At 39.5% G+C, this 20,262-nt stretch overlaps 1 protein-coding gene across 1 annotated transcript in view; it reads left to right on the top strand.

Annotated features, from left to right (window-relative positions):
- Window positions 1-18,299, top strand: part of gsg1l (gsg1-like) — a 46,639-nt gene extending 28,340 nt beyond the window's left edge. Inside the window, exons 3-5 of the mRNA XM_044331112.1 lie at window positions 5,592-5,744; window positions 11,294-11,405; window positions 16,890-18,299. Coding sequence (XP_044187047.1) covers window positions 5,592-5,744; window positions 11,294-11,405; window positions 16,890-17,271 — 647 coding nt within the window. The 3' untranslated portion in view covers window positions 17,272-18,299. The remainder of the gene's footprint in view (window positions 1-5,591; window positions 5,745-11,293; window positions 11,406-16,889) is intronic.
- The last annotated feature ends 1,963 nt before the right edge of the window (window positions 18,300-20,262 follow it).

Here is a 20,262-nt window from a genome sequence, read left to right as displayed (position 1 = left end):
CGGTCTGCTCTGACGCTGCATTCACTGTCCCATGGGAAACACTGTAGATACGAGCTTCTGTGTCATTTCATGTCGTTTTCTGATTGGTTTGTTTTATTGACGTTGATGTTGACGTGCAGCAGCAGTCACGCTCTGAGAATTTGGTCTTAAATTTCTCTCTCTGTCAGCAGTTTGCCTCGGACGAGTCTCACAGTGAGATCTAGGATTGACAACTAAAGATTTCACCACGTTTCTCTCACGACTGCCAAACTTTCATCTCAAACAGCCCAAAACTGCAGAGTGTAAAGGGCCTTTAGCTGCAGAAGAAGAGTTATATCTCTGCCATTGCTTTTAATTAAACTTTAGGATGCACCGTAATTCTTTCTTTCTCCTTTTTAAAATTCTGCCTTTTAACTCTGTTATTACTCTCAATGGGCCTCATAGAGGAAGCACTTGTACGAACAGATTCATTCTTAAGATGCATTTGTGGCTTTCATCAATCTTGTAATACTCAGTTTTTTCTTAGGAACGAAAAAGAATTACAATCAGTCCAGAGCTGTCGTACGTATCATGAATAGATCATTTCTGCCTTTCTTCAATGGGAGAAACACTTGTTTGACTAACAGTTATAACGTCCTAATCTGAGTTAATTTAGAGTTTAAATATGATGCTGGAATTAACAAAAATGGTGATACTGTTTACTACAGTATCACCATCATGGCTGCCAATTTAAGGAAAGTTTTTTTTAGATTTTATGACTTTTATTGGCATATTTTGGTAGTAGTTGCTGCCTCCGTTTCTCCCTGCAGGTCTCTGTCCTGTATCATCGTCTGTTGCAGCTGACAGTTTAATATCACCTGTAGACTATAATAATAATAATATTCTCTCATCTGATATAATCTAATGTCACGTTCCTTGACCGCCTCGCTTTAGAAAGATGTTTTTTTTTTTAGCATCTAACTTCATGTCAAAGCGTTCCCTCTTTATTTCTGTCACAGTAGAGCTGCTCTCGTGGCACGTCGTTGGCAGCTGGATTCATATTTTCTAATTGTTTCGTATCTTCTGCTTCTGACACTCCTGAATTTGTTGTTTTTTTCCCTGCTGATTTATGAAAGCAGGACTTGAAGCTGCATGGTGCTTTTTAGTCTTTGGGAAACTTTTTTTTGTGAATGAAACTCGCCCCACAAGTGGAGCTGAACGTGCTAATAATCATAATCTCATGGATCTCATCATCCTCATGAACAGGTGGGATTCATCAGGCTGAAACGAGCGAGTTCAGGCTGTTAAGAGAGTTTGTCGAATCCGACTTGGAACACTCGTAAGAGCAAACCTCACAGAGAAAAGTAAAAAAAAGTAGAGTTTTAGGATAAAGATATGCCCAGTGTCCCCTGTGAAACACTTTGAATATAGAAATAAGGTTGTCTTGCCTAGAGAGAAGTGTCACACAAAATTATGGATCAATTTTGGCTGTTCAGGGATCCTGTAGCTCCCCTTTCGACTAAGTGATGTTGAAATTGAAAACTCAGCCTGGAGGTCGCGCTTGTACCTCATCTACATCCCTGACAGAGCAGAGTAAGCAGAGCAGAGCAGATAATCCTGTTTAATTCTGTGTCATGAGCCTCATCCATTCAAGAGGAGCTTCTGCCTTTTAGAAATTATAAATGTGGAGAGCTGTGGAGGGAAGGGGGAAAAAAAAAAAAAAAAAAGCAAGTTCTGGTAGTGAGAGTGGATCCCCGAGGGCGGCTACAGGATGACAACTCCTCTCTGCTTTAAAAATGTTCACATTTCCAGAGAACGAAGCAGTACAGTAACGTGTTCATCATCCCTGCATCATGTCTTATTTTTCCTTCCTCTCGCAGTATGACCAGAGGGCGTCTGTAAAGAGACAATCAATGTGTGCCAAACAAGCAGGTGGAGAAATCAAACACATCCTCCCTCCCCTTGTCCCGTGGGCCGATCCCAAAACAAATATCTCTCCTCTTGTTTTTGAGCTGCGAGTGTCATGTCCCGCTTGTCGTGGCGAGATGCATCATCATTCTGCAAAGATTCATTAGCAGTTTCCGGGTTATCGAACAACTAAGGGATGAATGAAGACAAAACGAACGGAAGGACAATGTCTCCGCCCTCAGTTTGTGCCTGGAGGACAAAAAAAAAAAGGGCAGACATCTAATATTTGCATCCTTCTCTGCACATGACAGGACCCAGAATGAATGTCGACACTGATGCTTTATGAGGGAAGAAATGTTTTTTTCAAGGAGAAAAATAAAAATCGTGTGTCAAAAAAAAGTTTAATTTTATTATGTTGATGCTCTGGGTGTTATTATCTGCAGAGACTAACTCAAAGCTGTGTAACGGTGGAATTATTCACCAAAGACACATGTAAACGTCTCATAGGAGGGTGTTACGGGTGATTGTAGGTCACAGAAGCTTGTAGAGGAACCAAAGCACACACCTCTCATTCGATAACAAGCAGGTTGATTGATTCATTTCTTGTCCAGATGGGAGTCAGAACTTAAGATGAAAACGAATGTAAACATACTACATACAAGTATGAAAGAAACAGCCAAGAGACTGCAAACATCTCAGAGCGTCTCCCGAGCACAACGACCTTGATACATGATATTTACAGTCCTGGACGCACCGGGATTAAAAACAGCAACATTTCACAGATAATTCCTTCATCATGATCAGTGGATCGGCTCACGTGGGAGTAAATCTGTGCAGATTTTTCACCTTGAGTTCAATTTTGGTTACCTTTGACTCCATTGACCAGTAGAAAGCCATCTTGACGGTGCTGACCTTTGAAGGGACGGAGAGCCGGAGAGTCCAAAATTGAGAAAACGATCATTCACTTTGATTTAACTTATCGAGTAAAAACTGTCCTAGAATGATACAAATTTTCAAATGGATAGTACGAATACAGTTCATCTTTTGAATAAACTCTGTAAATGTATTGTCCCGTTAGTGACTGAGCTAAGCTAACAAGTTTGCTAACTGACCGTTGACAAGCTTGTTACCTTGGAGAGCTTCAATTTCTATCTTCAATAACTTTATTAGAAATGCCAGAGGGAAGTAAACAGAACAGTAGAGAGAAAATAGAGAGAAGCACCGGCAGCCATTGTGAGTGACTAGTGCTAGCCCGGCTAGAGAGTTAGCAGTTAGCTCACCAGCTAAAGCAACTAGCCTAGCAAGTCACTATGTCACCGAGCTTCCAGATGCACATATTTTGTGTGGATGTAACTTTGTGGTTTGACCGCTGCTTTGGGAAGGAGGTTGAGGTTGGATGGTTTGAATGTACTGTAGCATCTTAGTTTAACACTCACGTCTCATCTCCATCCAACAATCAAATACGACCAAGTAGTTTTAGCCAGTTCTGTATGAACATCCATGTAAATTTATGAGGAGCATATGTACAAGTAGTTTTTTTTAGTAATGAAAACAGCAAATTTCCTTCAAAAATGGCAATTTGATGTAAAATATATGGGTATAAGATAGAAGCTTTTGATGTAGTTGACCTGTGTCCACAAATATATTTTTATTTAAATTTTGTAACCACATCTCTGGTTCTCAGAGGACAAATCCCACTGACTTTGGGTGAAATTGCCTTTCAGCTATTTGATAGATTGCCATGAAATTTGGTTCAGACGTTTATGTTCCCTATAGATGTAAAGGTAAAACTCTTTTCTAATTTTACTCAGTTTTCTTTGGTTCTTGTACAGCTGCTGGTGATAAGACAACATTAGACACTGATGTGAGTTGTATTTAGTTAAATGACAAAAGGACTATAAAAGTATTCATCACAATTTATATTAAACTAAGATACTTGATATTATTTTAGTGCAGAAACTCAGGTGTCGTATCAACACACTAAAGACTGACTCCATATTCACTTTGTATTACCTGTAAGTGTTTCCTCTGACGCACGTGCAATAATTTGACAAAAATATGAGTGTTTGGTGCAAACTCTCATCCCTCAGCGTGAACCTGCTCGCCACAGACAGATTTCACCTTGTAGTTCTTCAGCAGGTCTCAGTGGTGTTTCTCCCTGAGCGCCGCGTGGAAAACCTTCAGATGTCTGACAAGTTGAAACCCTGACCTCCGGAGTCCAGGAGCTATCTCAACACAATTTTGTGTTTCTTTTTTGTGGGTTTTTATATCGGTGTGCAAGTGTGAGAAAGCGACATGGTGTTGAAGGGGAAAATATAGTCAGAATAAGAAGAGAGCTATATCCCATAAGTCACTGCTGCATTCAGTTTGATGTATTTTCTTTTCTGGCATGATTCCCAGACTCTGTGTGTCGTCTGAATGACAACACCTGCTCCAAACTCTTACTTAAGATTTTCATTTGAGAACATGGTTATTTTAAAGGTGCTATATGTAAGAATTGGCCGCCTGTCAAATTCATACTCCACACTCCCAAGCAAATTAGGGGCAGCATATCACCAGAGAGCTGGGTTGTCCACTCCCATATCGTAAGAAATGAGGAAATACACATTCCCTCCCTTAGATTTTTGGTCCCTCCCCCTCCTCCTTCACTGTCTCCCCAGACACATCACCACCACCACCATCACTCACTGAACATAGCGTAAAGTCTGCTGTTTACAGTCGTCAAGATATCAAAATGCTACAGAGACATTAGAACCAGCAGTAAATTCACGGTTTAAACCCTTTTGCCAAGAAACCTTTCCGAGAGGTCCTGTAAAAGCAGTTAATGTTCAATCAATTAACCAAACTTTATTTGTATAGCAGCTTTCATAAAGGTAAATTAGCACAAATCAAAGTGATTCACAGATGACTGACAAGCCAATAATATGACAGAAGAAATGTAGAAAGTAAACAGTCAAACAATTTAAGACTCATGCATGAGAAATAAAAATAATAATGATCGGATCTCAGCAGGTGTGAATGCAATCTGTACAGTGTGACCACATTCATAAGAAAAACATCATCCCTGTAAGTTGAAAGGTCACTTAGCTCCGCCTCTTCCTGCCAGCTAAAGCGAACTCTGTAAAAACTACAAGTCGTATAAGCAGCTAGAAGTCTTCCCTCGCAAAATGTGATTTAATAAATGAATGACGTTGGTTCGTGGCAGCAGTTTAATTGACCTGGGATGCAACATGTTTGTTGACAAGTCCAGCTCCACATATTGAGATCTGATCATAATGCGGGCACTGCTAAGAAAACAAAAATGCATTTTAATATCAGGTGTAAATGCGAAGACCCAGAGATGTCATTATCCAGATAATATATCCAGATACAGATCACATGTTAATACCAGGTGTAAAAATTGGACATAAAGCTAAAAAATGAATAAAATAAATCAGGACAGAGCTGTTAACGTTAGCTTAAACTCTATTAGCGTTAGCTTAAACTCTGTTAGCATCCAGGACTGGTCTTGTGTCTGTTATTGTACTGAACTGTGTGATTGCAGTTAGGTCTTTTTATTCTCCACATATTAATGTAGTTAGCTAATGATTGCTTCACAGCAGCCTCAAGCAAGTTTCATTATTTAAGATTTGAGACTCTAGTTATGTATATTTATTATATCAGTGTCTCTGTGTGTGTGTGCTGCTGGTGTATGTTTGTGTATAACTAAGTTGTGTGTCCTGTAGGTGTGCTGTGGTTGTCGGTGGTGTCGGAGGTGCTTTACATCCTGCTGCTGGTGGTCGGCTTCAGTCTGATGTGTTTGGAGCTTTTTCACTCCAGCAACGTCATCGACGGACTCAAACTGAACGCCTTCGCCGCCGTCTTCACTGTTCTGTCCGGTAAGATGGACGCCAGATAACACACACACACACAAATCCACACACGCAACGTTTGTACAGCAGAGTAATTACTATTTTAAATATGACTTTTCTTCTAGCAACACCAGTAGGTCAATATTTCTACTTGTCCAAACTTTCAGTTATGCAGTTATGCAACTTAATGATCACATTCCTATATTGGCCTGAGCTGTATTTTGAGCTTAATGGAATATTTGGACATTTTCAGATATTTCCTTGTTTGCCAAGAGTGAGATGAGATCAATATCAATCTCATGTCTGTCCATTAAAAACAGAACTAGAGCCAGAGCCCAATAGTTTAGCAAATACCTGCCCGTAAAACCACGTTTCCTTTCATTTTTACAACGTGTTTTTGCACGAATGAAACAAACCAGATACATCTTGTTAATGAGCTTTCGAGGCTGGCTGTTTTCCCTTGTTTCCAGTCTTATCACCTCCTGGTAGTGACATATGTAATGCACAGACTCGAGGAAGACTCGTCAATGTTATTCCTGTTAGGCCTGTTAATATACTAACAGACGTTTAGATCATAACTGTCTGTACCAGATTTCATGGCAAATACATCTAATAGTTGTCAAGATATTTTACTTTGGACCAAAGTGTTGCATCGACAGATCAGTGCAACTAACACACTCAACGTTGGCGGTGAAACGGTTAGCATGGGTGGTCTGCTACCACGCTATACTATGTCTGACAACGCAGAACTGTGATAGGACGTCCTAAAGAGGAAAATAACATTCTGATTTAGGTAAAAACATGATTTTACATTTTTTTATCTGGGATCACCTGCAGGACAGATTATTTAGATTCTGGTCAGTTTCTCACATTTTTAACTACGATCGCGAGTATAGTCAGACAGATGGATCATACTTTTAGATAACACTGGGCTAATTTGAAGATTTGAGATGTAGCTACTTGATGCGTCTATTCTTTTTTTACTTTATTTTATTTGATTCATTTATGTGTCCTGTCCTGTCAGTAACACTTTACTTATAATCCCCCGATTGTATTTAGCATTTATAAGCAGTACATAAACATTATGGCTGCAACTGATTATTATTTTCATTATCTATTATTCTGTTGAGCATTTTCTCAGTTAATCAATCTGTTGTTTGGTTCATAAAATGCCATAAAATGATGGAAAATATCGATCACTGTTTCTCAAAGCCTGAGGTGACATCTTTAAATGTCTTGTTTTGTTCACAACCCAAAGATATTCAGTTTATTCACAGCAGAAAACCATAAAATATCCACATTTAAGAAGCTGGAATCAGAGAATTTGGACATTTTTTCTTAAAAAAAAAGACAAAACAATTAATTGATTATCAAAATAGGGTGGTGATTAATTTAATAGTTGGCAACTAATCGATTAATCGACCAATTGTTGCGGCTCTAAACAAGGTCTCCTCCTGGATGCTGGTATATAAACTGATAATGAATGCCAACATAGTAAAACACAGTTGGAATAATATAAAGTATGTCGTCATAGGAGACATTATACTCGCTGACAAAACTTAAAAATGTCTTTTTATCTGCTTATAACTGAATTATAATGTGTTATAAATAAGGGAGGTTAAAGTAAAGTTTCACCAAGGGTTAACAAGGGTTAATAATAACAATAATAACAATAATAACGATTTGAAGCATTAACTCTGCAGCAGGATCCGCTCTACAACAACACTGACAGACATCATATTCCTCTAACACACTTTCACAGTGAGAAACGTTCTGAGAATTACGAGGGGAGCGGAGAGAGCGAGACTGATGCAGATTTGCGAGAGGTCGTCCGGGGTCGGAGGTTATCCTCTGGCAGCCGCCGCTCTGTTAGGCGCCAGGGATTTTTCTCCCAACTCATGTTAAACCTCTTACACAAGAAGTTGGCTCTGCGTCCACCACGCTTGCACACTGCTCGCTGCCTCCTCAAGCTTCTCTGAGGAAACCAGACATTCTTTCTACAGCACATTTTATATTCTTTTAAAGGCTTTTTTTTACCACAAACCTTCTTTTTTTTTTTTTTTTTTACCCATCACGCCACGAGTGATAGATGTGATCTGAATTACATTTCTGAATGACATGAGAAGCTGATGGATATCCTTCAGCCGATCGACGTTTTGAAAATCGATACCAGTCCAGCCTTTATTAGTGAGACGAGATCCTAGAAGACAACAGAGCAACTTCCAACTGTTTATGTGTGTTTCTGCTTGTTCCAGCACTTCCTTACAATATTAAACACTGATCAACTGATAACAACCACCAAAAATTTGTTTTTGGTGTTCACTAGCAGTCAGCATTAACCTCACTAACAATGCCGAGGTCCTGACATCACTTCCTGTCTATCCTCTGTTTCACTAGTAGGCTCTTTTATACAGAAACGCCACATTATAGCCATAAAGGATCCGTTATTAAGTCGCCTTTGCTTTTTTACACTGAACCAAACAATGTTAAGCATATCAGTGTATCAGCGTATCAGAGGCGTGACGTGTAACATCAGCTCGCTGATCCGGCTCTGTGACGACCTCCGTAACCTGCTTATTGGCGGAGCAACTCTGCCCCCCCAACTCCATGTCCGTACCTTTTATACAGAGCAGCGAGGCGGGATAAAGGCGTAGCTTTCCCACCTTGAACAAGCTTGTGTTTCTTTCATCTTTCTCTCTGAAAAAATTACGTGTTTTCCTGACGTTTACTTTGCATATTCTAAGATAAGTCAGCTCCTCTACAGCAGCCGCTATCAGAAATCTAAACCTTTGTTAAAGCAAAGTTAAGCAACAGAAAAAAACTACAGCTCCCATTAAAAGAACTACAAGTGCAGCAGCAGCGCGGGTACTTACAGTTCGTCACCGTAACTAAGTTTCATCCACACTCATAAAACTCCCCGATGCTTTCTTCTATTTCTTATATAAAAGCATTTTCGTTGACTTTTTTATGATGTTTGTTTGTATAAGTGCTCCGAGTCGGATTCAACATCATTCCTCCTGTTCATACTGACCATTAGAAGATCCCTTGATAATGCACTTACAATGGAGGTGATGGGAGACAAAATCCACAGTCCTCCTTGTGTGCAAAAATGTATTTAAAAGTTTATCTGACGCTAATATGACACCGTCCGAGGAAACACAAAGAGGGAATCTGATGCTAAAAAGACTGTAAATGTGTCAGATATCCACTTGATATGACTAACTCAGACTGCTGAAGCTGAATATAAGCTTCACACAGACTTTTAAATGCATTTTTCCCCCAGCCAGTATGCAGAGGAAGCAAGAAAAACATGTTTCACTGATTTGGGCTCCTGAATGTTGTTTTAAGACACTTGAAAATCTGTAAACCTGTCCTTTAATATCATTACCATAAAATTTACTTATAATGCCAGAAGTGATTATATCAAACTGTGTGATGGTTTAGATATAAACACTCCCAGCAGGTAACCTCAGAACCATACAGTAAAGCAGATCAATGACGTGCTGCGCCTACTGGCATGTGGACATGTGCACGTGCACACACACACACACACACACACACACATTTCCTAGAAATCTGTGTCGTCATGGACTCAAGGTCGAGGAGAAGTGATGCTCTCTTTATGGTGAACTGTAAATCTGCAGCAGCCAAGTTTTATTTACTGATGCTGCGCACACACACACACACACACACACACACACACACACACACACACACACAAAGAAACACGTGGCTCTAACCCATCACACACTTCCACGTGACACACACACACACACACACACACACACACACACACACAAAGAGAAAACAAACAGCCGTGTCTGCTGCTGGCCGTGTGGTTATGATGTATAACCTCTGCATTAATGTCACTGACTCATTTGCATTGTGGTTGTTTGATTTACTGTATATTTGTGAGTGATTATATCCCTATCTGTAATTGATTGGATGTCTCATAACTGGCACTTTAAATCAATTGATACTGTATAATGACTGATGATGATGATGATGTGTTCTGATTAAATCACTGATAAGCTGTAATGCAGATGTGAAGTGATTTACAACAGTTGTGTTAATGATAATTACCATGGCAGATTATCTGGTGCTGAGGGTTAGTGTTGTTATGTAATAAGTATAAAGTATACTGAGAGCTTTACTGTTACTGTTGTTAAATCTGTTACGTTTGCTCCGACGGTGACGCTTCAGGAACACGATCCTCCGGTGAACAGCTGCGTGATCTGCAAGTTTCATGGCAATCAGAACAATTAGATTTTGATATTTCTTGTGTAAAAGGAGAAATTTTAGCCTGATGGTTTTGCTAAAAGAAAGGCCAGAGTGCAGACTCATAGAGAGGGATAGTCAATATAACTTTATTTGTATTTAAATATCACACACATCTCAATAGTTTTTAACCAGCTGAGGCTCTAATAATGAGACAAGACTCAGATAAGTTGAGTTGCATCACATACTTAGCAACATCCTTACAAGCATTCATGTATAGAAATACATTTAAAGAGGACGTATTCTGCTTATTTTGATTTTTCTGTCATTTATATATTGTTATAATGTCAAATGTTAAACATAGTCAAAGGTTCAAAACTGGAGGTGAACGTATGTAAAAATGCTTCCTGTAAGTGAAAAGCCAGAGCTTCAACCTGCTCTGAAGGCTTCGTTTGATGCCCACAAACAGCCGTCACTTCTGTATCTTTTGTTGCTAAGGTGGTTGCTAAGGTGTTTCCGTGTGTTGCTCACTCTCATATTTCGGACCTGATTCAGCTCCAACATGTACGGATGGATTTGAGAAGTTGACATTTGGAGTAAAGAAGTGAAATCCTGCCACTATAGTTACTTCCTGAAGCTTCCTGAAGCCGACCAATCAGAACAGAGTGGGCTCATCAGGAGGCGGGCCTTAAAGAGACAGGAGCTAAAACGGCCTGTTTCAGACAGAGGCTGAACTGAGGGGCTGCATAAAGGTCCAGTAGAAGATAAATAAGGAGTTTTTAACTGGAAATCATGCAAAGATATTCCAGTAGAGCCCCAGAATATAAATATAGAGGCTGGAAATGTGCAGAATATGTGTCCTTTAAGGTTTGTTTAGGCACAAAAATCAATTGGTTCGGTTTAGGGAAACATCATCATCATCATCACACACACACACGCACACACACAATGACACCAATAAAACAGGTAAGAAAAATCAGTAATGTTGCACAGTATTTCACATTATAAGCCATGCTAACAGCTCTGTGAGGCTGTACGTTTACACAGTGGTGCTTTGAGCTACATGCTAATGCAAATATGGTTGATAACATGCAGATTTAGCTGCTTAACATGTTCAACAATTAAATTTAGCATCTTAGCATGCTAACATTAGATAATTAGCATTAAACACAAAGTACAGTCCACAACTTACTCAGTTTACTGTCATAGAGGAAACCAAAAAATATTCACATATGAGAAGCTGGAACCAGAGAATATAAGTATTTTTTCTTAAAAACACCACTTGTTGTTTGTAATGACGCTGTGTTGTGTGTGTGTATGTGTGTGTGTGTGTGTGTGTGTGTGTGTGTGTGTCGCAGGTCTTCTGGGGATGGTGGCCCACATGATGTACACTCAGGTGTTCCAGATCACGGTCAGTCTGGGTCCTGAAGACTGGAGGCCTCACAGCTGGGACTACGGCTGGTCCTTCTGGTCAGTCAACACACACACAAACACACACAAACACACACACACACATATATCCACAAATATGCCTCTAATTTTCATCAAACATGTATGTTAAAACGCTTATTTTTAAATGACAAACTGCATCATTATGACGAATGGTGTCTGACACATGAATGACATGCGGACAAACAGACAGTTGAACAAACAGACGGACTGAGACCGATACACAAACCACAAACCTTCTCTCCAGGCTGAAGCTGGAGGCGTTCAGGTATGCAGGGAGCTTCGGGGCTCTTGTTTCCGGGATAATTAGCCAGACACGACTCGCCTTGACCTTCCCTGCTGTCTGCTCGGAGGTAAAGCCGCTCTGCAGCTGTTGTCTCAGTTCACGCCGCTCATTTGTGGATCAGCGGAAGGGAACGGCAAGGACGTGAAGAGAGCAGCGTCCAAACAGACGTTTCTGTGCATGTGTGAACTTAATTTATAATTCATACAAACACACACACTGCACTCCCGCCTGACGCCTGTAACAGGGATTAGAAAACCTCTAAAAAAATAGCAACAACGGAGAAAACAATCTCATCACACGGTCCATGTAGTAGATGTTCTGGAGCTTTTGATCATATCACATGACCTTCATCAGCAGATGGAGTTTGCCCTGCTGTCATGGAAGATGATAGATGTCAAGATTTCCATATTTTTCTGAGAACTTTAAGGATTTCTCTAAGGTCTAGAAGGAACTGTGAACTACAATAATAATATTGTTTATTTATTTATTAAATCCAGCATCACCAAGTGATTTATAAAAAGTACAAAACAAGAAAACTGAAAGATCACCTTAATATTAGATCTTAAATAAGATCATAAGAAAACTAAAATAAAACATGACAAAGGAAAAAGTGAAATAACAACACCTGGTCCTGCTAATAGGAGATTTTGTTAGACATTCAAGTGAAAGCCTCTCATTTTCTACCACGAGGGAGTCGTTCAGGATCATTAAAGTGAAATAAACTCAGCAGGAATGATTAACCTCTGTTGGAGCCAAAGGCCAAAAAGCTCCTTCAGGATGAATAACAAGTGTGAGCGTGCTCTATTCTGAGGATGATGGTGGTGGTGGTGGTTGTTGCACTCTTACAGTTCAAATCTCTCCTGAAACCAATAACCTCAGCTTCAATTGCCTGACACGTAAAAACACGGTCACTGAAAATATTTCTTAAAATATTCATCACACACAGCTGGGATTTCTTTCCTCACATAGTTAATCCGTGATTAATTTGCTGCCTTGATATATTTTCCATATAATGTGGTCCATATATGGCCTTTAGAAGAGGAGCTGCCAGTATATTTGATTCAAAGAACAAACTTTTCATTGTCAGTTGTCATTTCTAGGCAAAAAAAAAGTTTTAAAAAAAAGTCACTTAAATGTTTCCATTGTGTCTGGATGGACCTAGCTAAGCCCCGCCTCCCCTAGTTACTGTTGCTAAAGAGTTATGAAGTGGGAGGAGCTATTTCGATCGCCACTGGTTCCAAAAATAAAAATCCTGTTCATTTTTCCCATAAATAACGTTACTTTACTCACAGTTTGAGCTCTTCCAACCTTGTTAGAAAATCTCCAGTTATTTAGGAAAAAGTCAAAGATACAAGACAGTGGACATAAAAATTTAGGGGTAGAAGTTAACTCCAATTCCCAGTGTGCATTTCAGCAAAGAACAGCCAATAATCAAGCTTAAAATTCAGTCACTTGCACAGCTAACGGCGTGTCGAAGCAAAATATACTAAAGTGTTTAAAGAATCATTTCAGTTGTAATTTCTGGGTCATTTTTGAGTGAATTCAGCAACTATGGCGACATGTTTTGTTTACAACTTCAGCGACGAAGCATTTTGAATTCATTGCGCTCTGATTCGTGCCCATGGCTTCTTCTCCATAGCAACAGCTGCAGAGGCTCATGGGTAGTATTCTTAGTCATTCGCCAAAATCACGGACAAAACGTGATTTCACAGAAACAAAGTTGAAATAATTGAAACTGGAAGTCAGAATGTAAACCTACAGAATCGTTATATTATCCAGAAGAGTCCTGAGTTTCTATGTTCAGTCACATTGAGGATATTGTTTAAAGAAATATTTGAAATGTGAATACAGAATGAGGAAAAAGCCCCAAGGAAGAGCGCCGGGCTGTGAAGCCAACTTGACATAGTGGCCAAACTGTGTAATTACAATTTACCCAAAAAGCATTTTTCCCGCTTACAATCATTGAAAAAGGAGCAGCTGTAACACAATGAATAAATCTTCCTGAGCAAAGTGACTCCTTTTATTATCAAAATTTAATCCATTTGGTCCAATAATGTTTGGAAAGTCTAAAAGAGCCACATGAGCAACCTTCATAGGAATGAACGGGCACCATCTTTGAACACTTTGAACAATCCAGTAAAAATCAGGACAGAGCTGCTAACGTTACACTAATGCAGTAGCATCTTGGCTCAGACACAGTACATGTTCCAGTCCTGGATTGGGCTTCTTTCCAAAGTAATCCCACAACATTTAGTTAGCTAATGATATGCTAAATCTTGGCTTTGGCAGTAATGCTATAGTACTCTTGTAGGTAGTAAGCTAGTTAGCCAGCCATGCTAACGTCAGCAGCTTGCAAAATAGCAGATAAAGACTGAAAACATAATAGTAACACTAACATGCTGTGTAAGTTTTCTGATATTCTGTCTTTTCATGCAAAACAGATAAAAAATGTTAATAGTGCAGAAAAGACAGTTTGAGACAACCACTGACAAATGAGTCCGTTTAATAATGAAAAGGTTATCAATCAAACTGCATCATATTCATTATATGTGAAAATAAAGTATTTGGTGAGAGTGTCACTGACTGATATTTGTCTGTTTAATATATGTTAGTGATTTGTTTTGTGTTGGTTTCTGAACTTCCTCTGTAAAACAAAAACTGTTAAATTATGAACAGAAAAAAGAAAACGTAACTGATTGCTGCGACTGACATTAATCCAAACAATGTCAAACTGTTCCATTCTGATTCCTGGTTTTTGAGATATAGAGTGATGGATTGCATCGGTCAGTTTTTTTCTATCTCTCTTCATTGTTTTCTTGCTCAGCATATTTAAAAGCATCTTCTTGGTGTACAGTGTTTGGCTCAGCATAGAGCGACTGTTAGCTTCATTATTAATAACCTGGTATCAGATCAATTCCCCCCAGAGCTCGGCCACTCCCTCAATTAGCAGCACATCAGTTATTTGGCCACTAACATTAACTGGAGCCTTGAGCTCATCAGAGTATTCACTGAATCACTGCAGATGTTTCTCTGAGTGGTTTTAATCCCCAAGGAAACTTCTCCATCTGGCTAATCACACCTCCATCTTGATAACCGCCCCGTGTTTCTGCCCCACTAAGCAGCACGTTACTATCATGGCCATGAAAATCTGTCCCAAGATCGATCACCCCCTGACCTTTCAACCATCAGGCCAAAACATCCCCTTCATTAACACTTTGATAGCCCGATAGTCAGAATTTCCATTTTGTTTCATTTCACGTTAGCCATTTTCTGGTTGGGAGGGGAGTTAAACCAATCAGTAGGGATGTGTTTGTATTGCCACTGTCATATCTAGTGGACATGGTAACTGTAGGAGTAGTTAACTTGTTTTTCACAACAATTGAAGGAATATACTGATTAAAAAAAGTTGATACTGTACATAGACTTTACCTAAATCCTGCCAACAAAGATCTGATTGGTTGACTGTTTGTCCATCCAGGGGGGAAAAGCTGTCAATGACAGAAAAAGGGAAGAATGGAAATTTACATTTTCTAAATAAAAAGCACCACTAAGACTGATGGAATGTCACTAGTTTTGTAGGTATTATGATGGCACCAGAGGTAAAGATAAGAGTCCACCAAAGTTATTACAATGGACTATTTTCATGACAGACATTTTGACTTGTACAAACAGAAAAAGTGCAGGTGTAAATAATAATAATAGTAACATTAATGATGCCTCCATTCCATGAATTGTCCTAGTAAGCCATGTCAGTGAGTGAGGATGCATAATACCAGAGCATAGCAACTGGCTCACCTAAATGGGATGCAGCCATCATTAATGTCATCAAATCCAACTATGCTCCATCCATTCATCCATCCAATGCCAACATGGCAACATACTCCCAATAACAATGCTAAGATGCTAATGCTAAGCAAGTATAGTGTTCACCATCTTCATTTAGCGTGCGTGAACATTAGCAAAGCAGAGGCTGAATATGAAATATCGATAGTTTTGCAGGTATTTGGTCATGAACCAGAGTATTTGACAAATCAAAATGACCTCATGAAGATTATTATAATTCATCCTGAGGGGAGCATAAATGTATGTACCAAATTTCAGAGCAATCCATTTAGTTATCGAGACATTTTACTCAAAGCCACAAATGTGAACATCATGGTGGCACTAGAAGAAAAGTCGAGGGTCCTACTACTAAAGTCAGTAGGATACATCTGCTGGGGAACATGAATGTCTGCACAAAATTTCATCACCATCCATCAAACAGTTGTTGAAATATCCCTCGAGTCACACGGCTAATATATGAGTAGAGAAATTAATTTCTTCTCAACAACATATCTGTGCAGTGGTGGAAGAAATACTCAAATCCTCTACTTAAGTAAAAGTATTAATACCACAATTTAAAAATACTCCATCACAAATAAAAGTCCTGCTTTTAAAATCCTACTTAAGTAAAAGTACATAAGTATTACAAGCTAAATTTACTTACAGTAAAAGTACTCATTATGTAGAAAACCAGGCAGTGTCTAACATATTAAATACATTTAACAAAGTTAAGACTGATGAGTCAATACATCAGCAGCATTTTATAGTTGTTGCTCCTCGAGGTGGAGCGAGTTTGGGCTGCTTTGTGAGGGTCACTAGATGAATCTGGGAGGTTTTAAGATGACAGATTATAAATTTGGATTAATTATTCAGAATCTATGCATATATTATTTACACATTATTTATTATTACTTGCACATTGCATATACTGTTTCCACAATGAACATTTGCACATTCCTGGTCAATATTTTGTACGTTTCATTCCATTCTTTTCCATTTTTTAGAGTATATTTTACATATTTTATTGTACATTTCTTTTTTATATTATACTGTTATGCACCACAACACCAAGGCAAATTCCTTGTATGTACAAATCTACTTGGCAATGGAAATCACAGAATTACAAACAGCTCATCTGAAACATGACAAAGAGACAAATACACATTGATTGTAAGTTTGGGAACCACTGGTTTAATTTTTAATAATGCAGTGTAATTTATAAGCTTATGATTATGTTACTTTATGTAAAATTTTAATCTGAAACTAAATCTGTCAAATAAATGAAGTGGAGTAAAAAGTACAATATATCCTTATGAAATGTATTGGAGTAGTAGCATCAAATGAAAATAAAGTACCTTAAAATTGTACTTAGTTAAATTCTGTCTGTCTCCAACCAGCATGGCGTGGGGTTCCTTCACCTGTTGCATGGCCGCCTCCGTCACCACCCTCAACTCCTACACCAAGACGGTGATCGAGTTCCGCCACAAGCGGAAGCTGTTCGAGCAGGGTCTGCGCGAGGAGCAGAACTACCTGGACCAGGAAGCTTTCCACTACTTCCGGGACCGCTCCCTGCAGTCCATCTCCAGCACCGTGGAGGTCTACCCCGGCCACGGCGGCATGAGTGGAACCAGAGCTGGGCTTGTTGTTGGGGGGCCAGGTCCCGGTCCTGGACCGGGTCCAGGTCCGGGTCCCGGTGCAGGACGAGGCCAAATGAGAGCCACGTCAGCCTCCATAGACCTTGGAGAGAACACAGACTCGCTGGGGGAGGAGCAGTGTTGAGAAGGGTTATGAGGGATAAGATAATGAGGCGGACTGCTCCTTTAAGTCTGGACCTGGCAACAGGTTTTGCCGTCAAACACGAAAGCACAGCAGCCCTTATTTTCTGTTAGAAGATTATTAACAGAACTGAGACTTGAGGACGACATGTAGAGGAAGCATCAGTGAAATGAATAAAAGTAGACTGATATGTTCTCTATATATACGAAATGAAAATCTATACAAAGTGTGAAAAAAGGTGTTTGACTTTGAGATCTGTGAGTTAAGATTCTTTGAGGATGGAAAGCCGGAGTTCTCCGGCATATTTCAAGGTGCTATGTGTAGTATTTTAATATCACTAAAGGCGTTTTCTCATCTGCGCTTTGTAGTTCGGTTGAATTGGTTCGTTTTCCCCCTCATGCGATTCATTTAGGCAGATCTGAACACAGTAATCGCACACGGGACCAAACCAACCGCACAGAGACCCTTTGGGAGGCGGTCTTGGTCCGGTCCCAGATGAATTCTGAAGCGGTTCGTTTCTGGTGGGAACATGATCCGACCCAACTGCTAGGTGTACTCTGCGAGTTTGAACGTACTCAGCTGGCTTGCTTGATGCGTTTTGGTTCGCTTGGACTTTTCTCTTCGTGAAAGGAAAGAGGAAAACGCACCAAGTTCACCAACTCATCCACTGATTCAGACCAGAGCATACAAAGTATAGGTTTAAAAATGCCCTAAATCAAGTCTGAAACATTAAATACTGTTACATTTGCTGAACAGCAGCCACTGTGTCCAGAAGTGAGAATTACAGTATCTGCTAAAAAGTAGCGTAAGAGTAGCACAAGTAGAGGACACTAATAAAGTCAGTGATGTGACTCAGTTATGTCAATAACGCAGCAATATCTATCTAATGTTTGCTAACATTAGCCACCAGAAGCTACTGGTGAAGCTACCCTAACCCAGACCAAGTCAAGCTGCAGGGTTACCCTAACCATAACCCTTAACCCTAACCTCTAACCCTAATCCTTAACCCTTAACCCTAACTCCTAACCCTAACCCTAACCCTTAACCCTAATCCTAACCCCTAACCCTAATCCTTAACCCTTAACCCTAACCCTAACCTCTAACCCTAATCCTTAACCCTTAACCCTAATCCTAACCCTAACCCTAACCCTTAACCCTAATCCTAACCCCTAACCCTAATCCTTAACCCTAATCCTAACCCCTAACCCTAATCCTAACCCTTAACCCTAATCCTAACCCTTAACCCTAATCCTAACCCTAGCAGCAAAATGCCTGAATATGTTTTAATGCTTTAAATTCAGCTTTTCATTTGTGAGAGAAAGAATGTGTGACTTGTTCTGTCAAAAGTTCCACAGACTTGCTTTAATAATTACTACTGTAATGAAATTTGTTGGCAAATCTTCTGAAAGCATGTAGCCTAATCTACAACATGTTCTGCATTTCTTATCGCAGAGGTTTAACCGTGAAAAGCACATCACCTCTGGGTTTCTGAAGTTTCAAAGCTAAACAGCTAATAAGGTCAAGCTGAGGTGAGACAGTATTGTAAGCAGACATGCCCCAAAAATACGTCTTTTTGAGCCTTAATTAATATATCACTAAATAAAACCAACTTTTTTCTATTGATTTATGGAGGGGTTTTTTGTAATTATCATCAGAGGTAATAATGTAGGCGGAAGGCGTAATCACATTGGAACATACAATGTGTTTTAAGTCTGTTTGACTGAGATTCGACTCCGAGAAGGATTTTTGACTCAAACGTATCTAACGCAGTGCCTCCACTTCATCTTTTTGGCTTTGTCCTGCTGACTGTACATGCTTATTACAGAACATATCTTGTAATTTCTTGGTGGTTAGAATCCTGTCCAAAACAAAACGATGAGTTAAATTACCAGCGAGTATTTCTTTCCCCACCTCCGCCTGTGATTTTAATCCCATCTGTTTGAGGCTTTAGGCACATAGACTAAGGTACATAAAACATGAAAGAACACATACATCAAGTGAAAACATAAAACCTAGAGTATGTTTAGCCATCACATGGATCCATATTGGCTGTAATTGTCCCTCATTCTTCCTCTGGTTAGACTGACAGATTTCATGGCAGGGAGGAGGAGGCAACAAGGAAGGAGGATGATCTGCTAATCCTGAGAACCACAAAATACTACACATAGCATTTTTAAACGGGTCGTGTCCCGTCCATGTCCTGTTTATGACACTGAATGTGAAAATTAGTGGTAAGAGCTGTATTAAAATGACTTGTCTGTTCGTCTTTCAGTTGTGTCGATCCTCTCCAGAGTGGTGAAACTGGTTTCTTCTGTTCTCTGCAGCTTTGTGATGGTTTATATACTTACAGCCAGCTTTGGAACATGTTTGGAACAACAGTGAAAGCCTACTGTCATTTTTATTCTTCTCATCAATAATGCTAACAAGCCTTAGTGGTAGTAGATAGCTAATTAGCATTGTGTCACTTCCATCCATGAAAATATAATGTTGAATATACAGTGTCACACCATTCAAAGACAGAAAATCATTATGGGACTATTTCTATCACACTGTCATTACATCGGGCCTCCTGTAAGAGCCATACGAACAGATTCATACTTGAGTGGCAGGTAGAAATGATTTAAGGAAACTTATTGCCTCCACCAACTTTCTTGTATTTAGAATTTTTTTCACTTGTTTGACCTTAAAGTAAACATCATGCTTTTTGTGGTTTTCTGTCATTTATATACTGTTATGATCTTAAATATAATCAAAGTTTCAAAACTTGAGGTGAATGAATGTAAAAATGCTCCCTGCAAGTCAAAAGTCAGGGCTTCAACCTGCTCTGAACACTTTGTTTGCAAAGTTACCTCTACTTCCTCCTCGTGATGACATCAGATCGTTCGCACATGCCCACAAACAGCCGTCCGTTCCATAGCCTTTGTTGCTAAGGTGGTTGCTAAGGTGTTTCCATGTGTTTGTCCACTCATATTTCAGATCTGATTCAGCTCGAAG

This window comes from Thunnus albacares, chromosome 17 (assembly GCF_914725855.1).
Source record: "Thunnus albacares chromosome 17, fThuAlb1.1, whole genome shotgun sequence".
NCBI lineage: Eukaryota > Metazoa > Chordata > Actinopteri > Scombriformes > Scombridae > Thunnus > Thunnus albacares.
The sequence above is the reverse complement of the archived record's forward strand: the minus strand, read 5'-3'. Positions and strand labels throughout refer to the sequence as shown.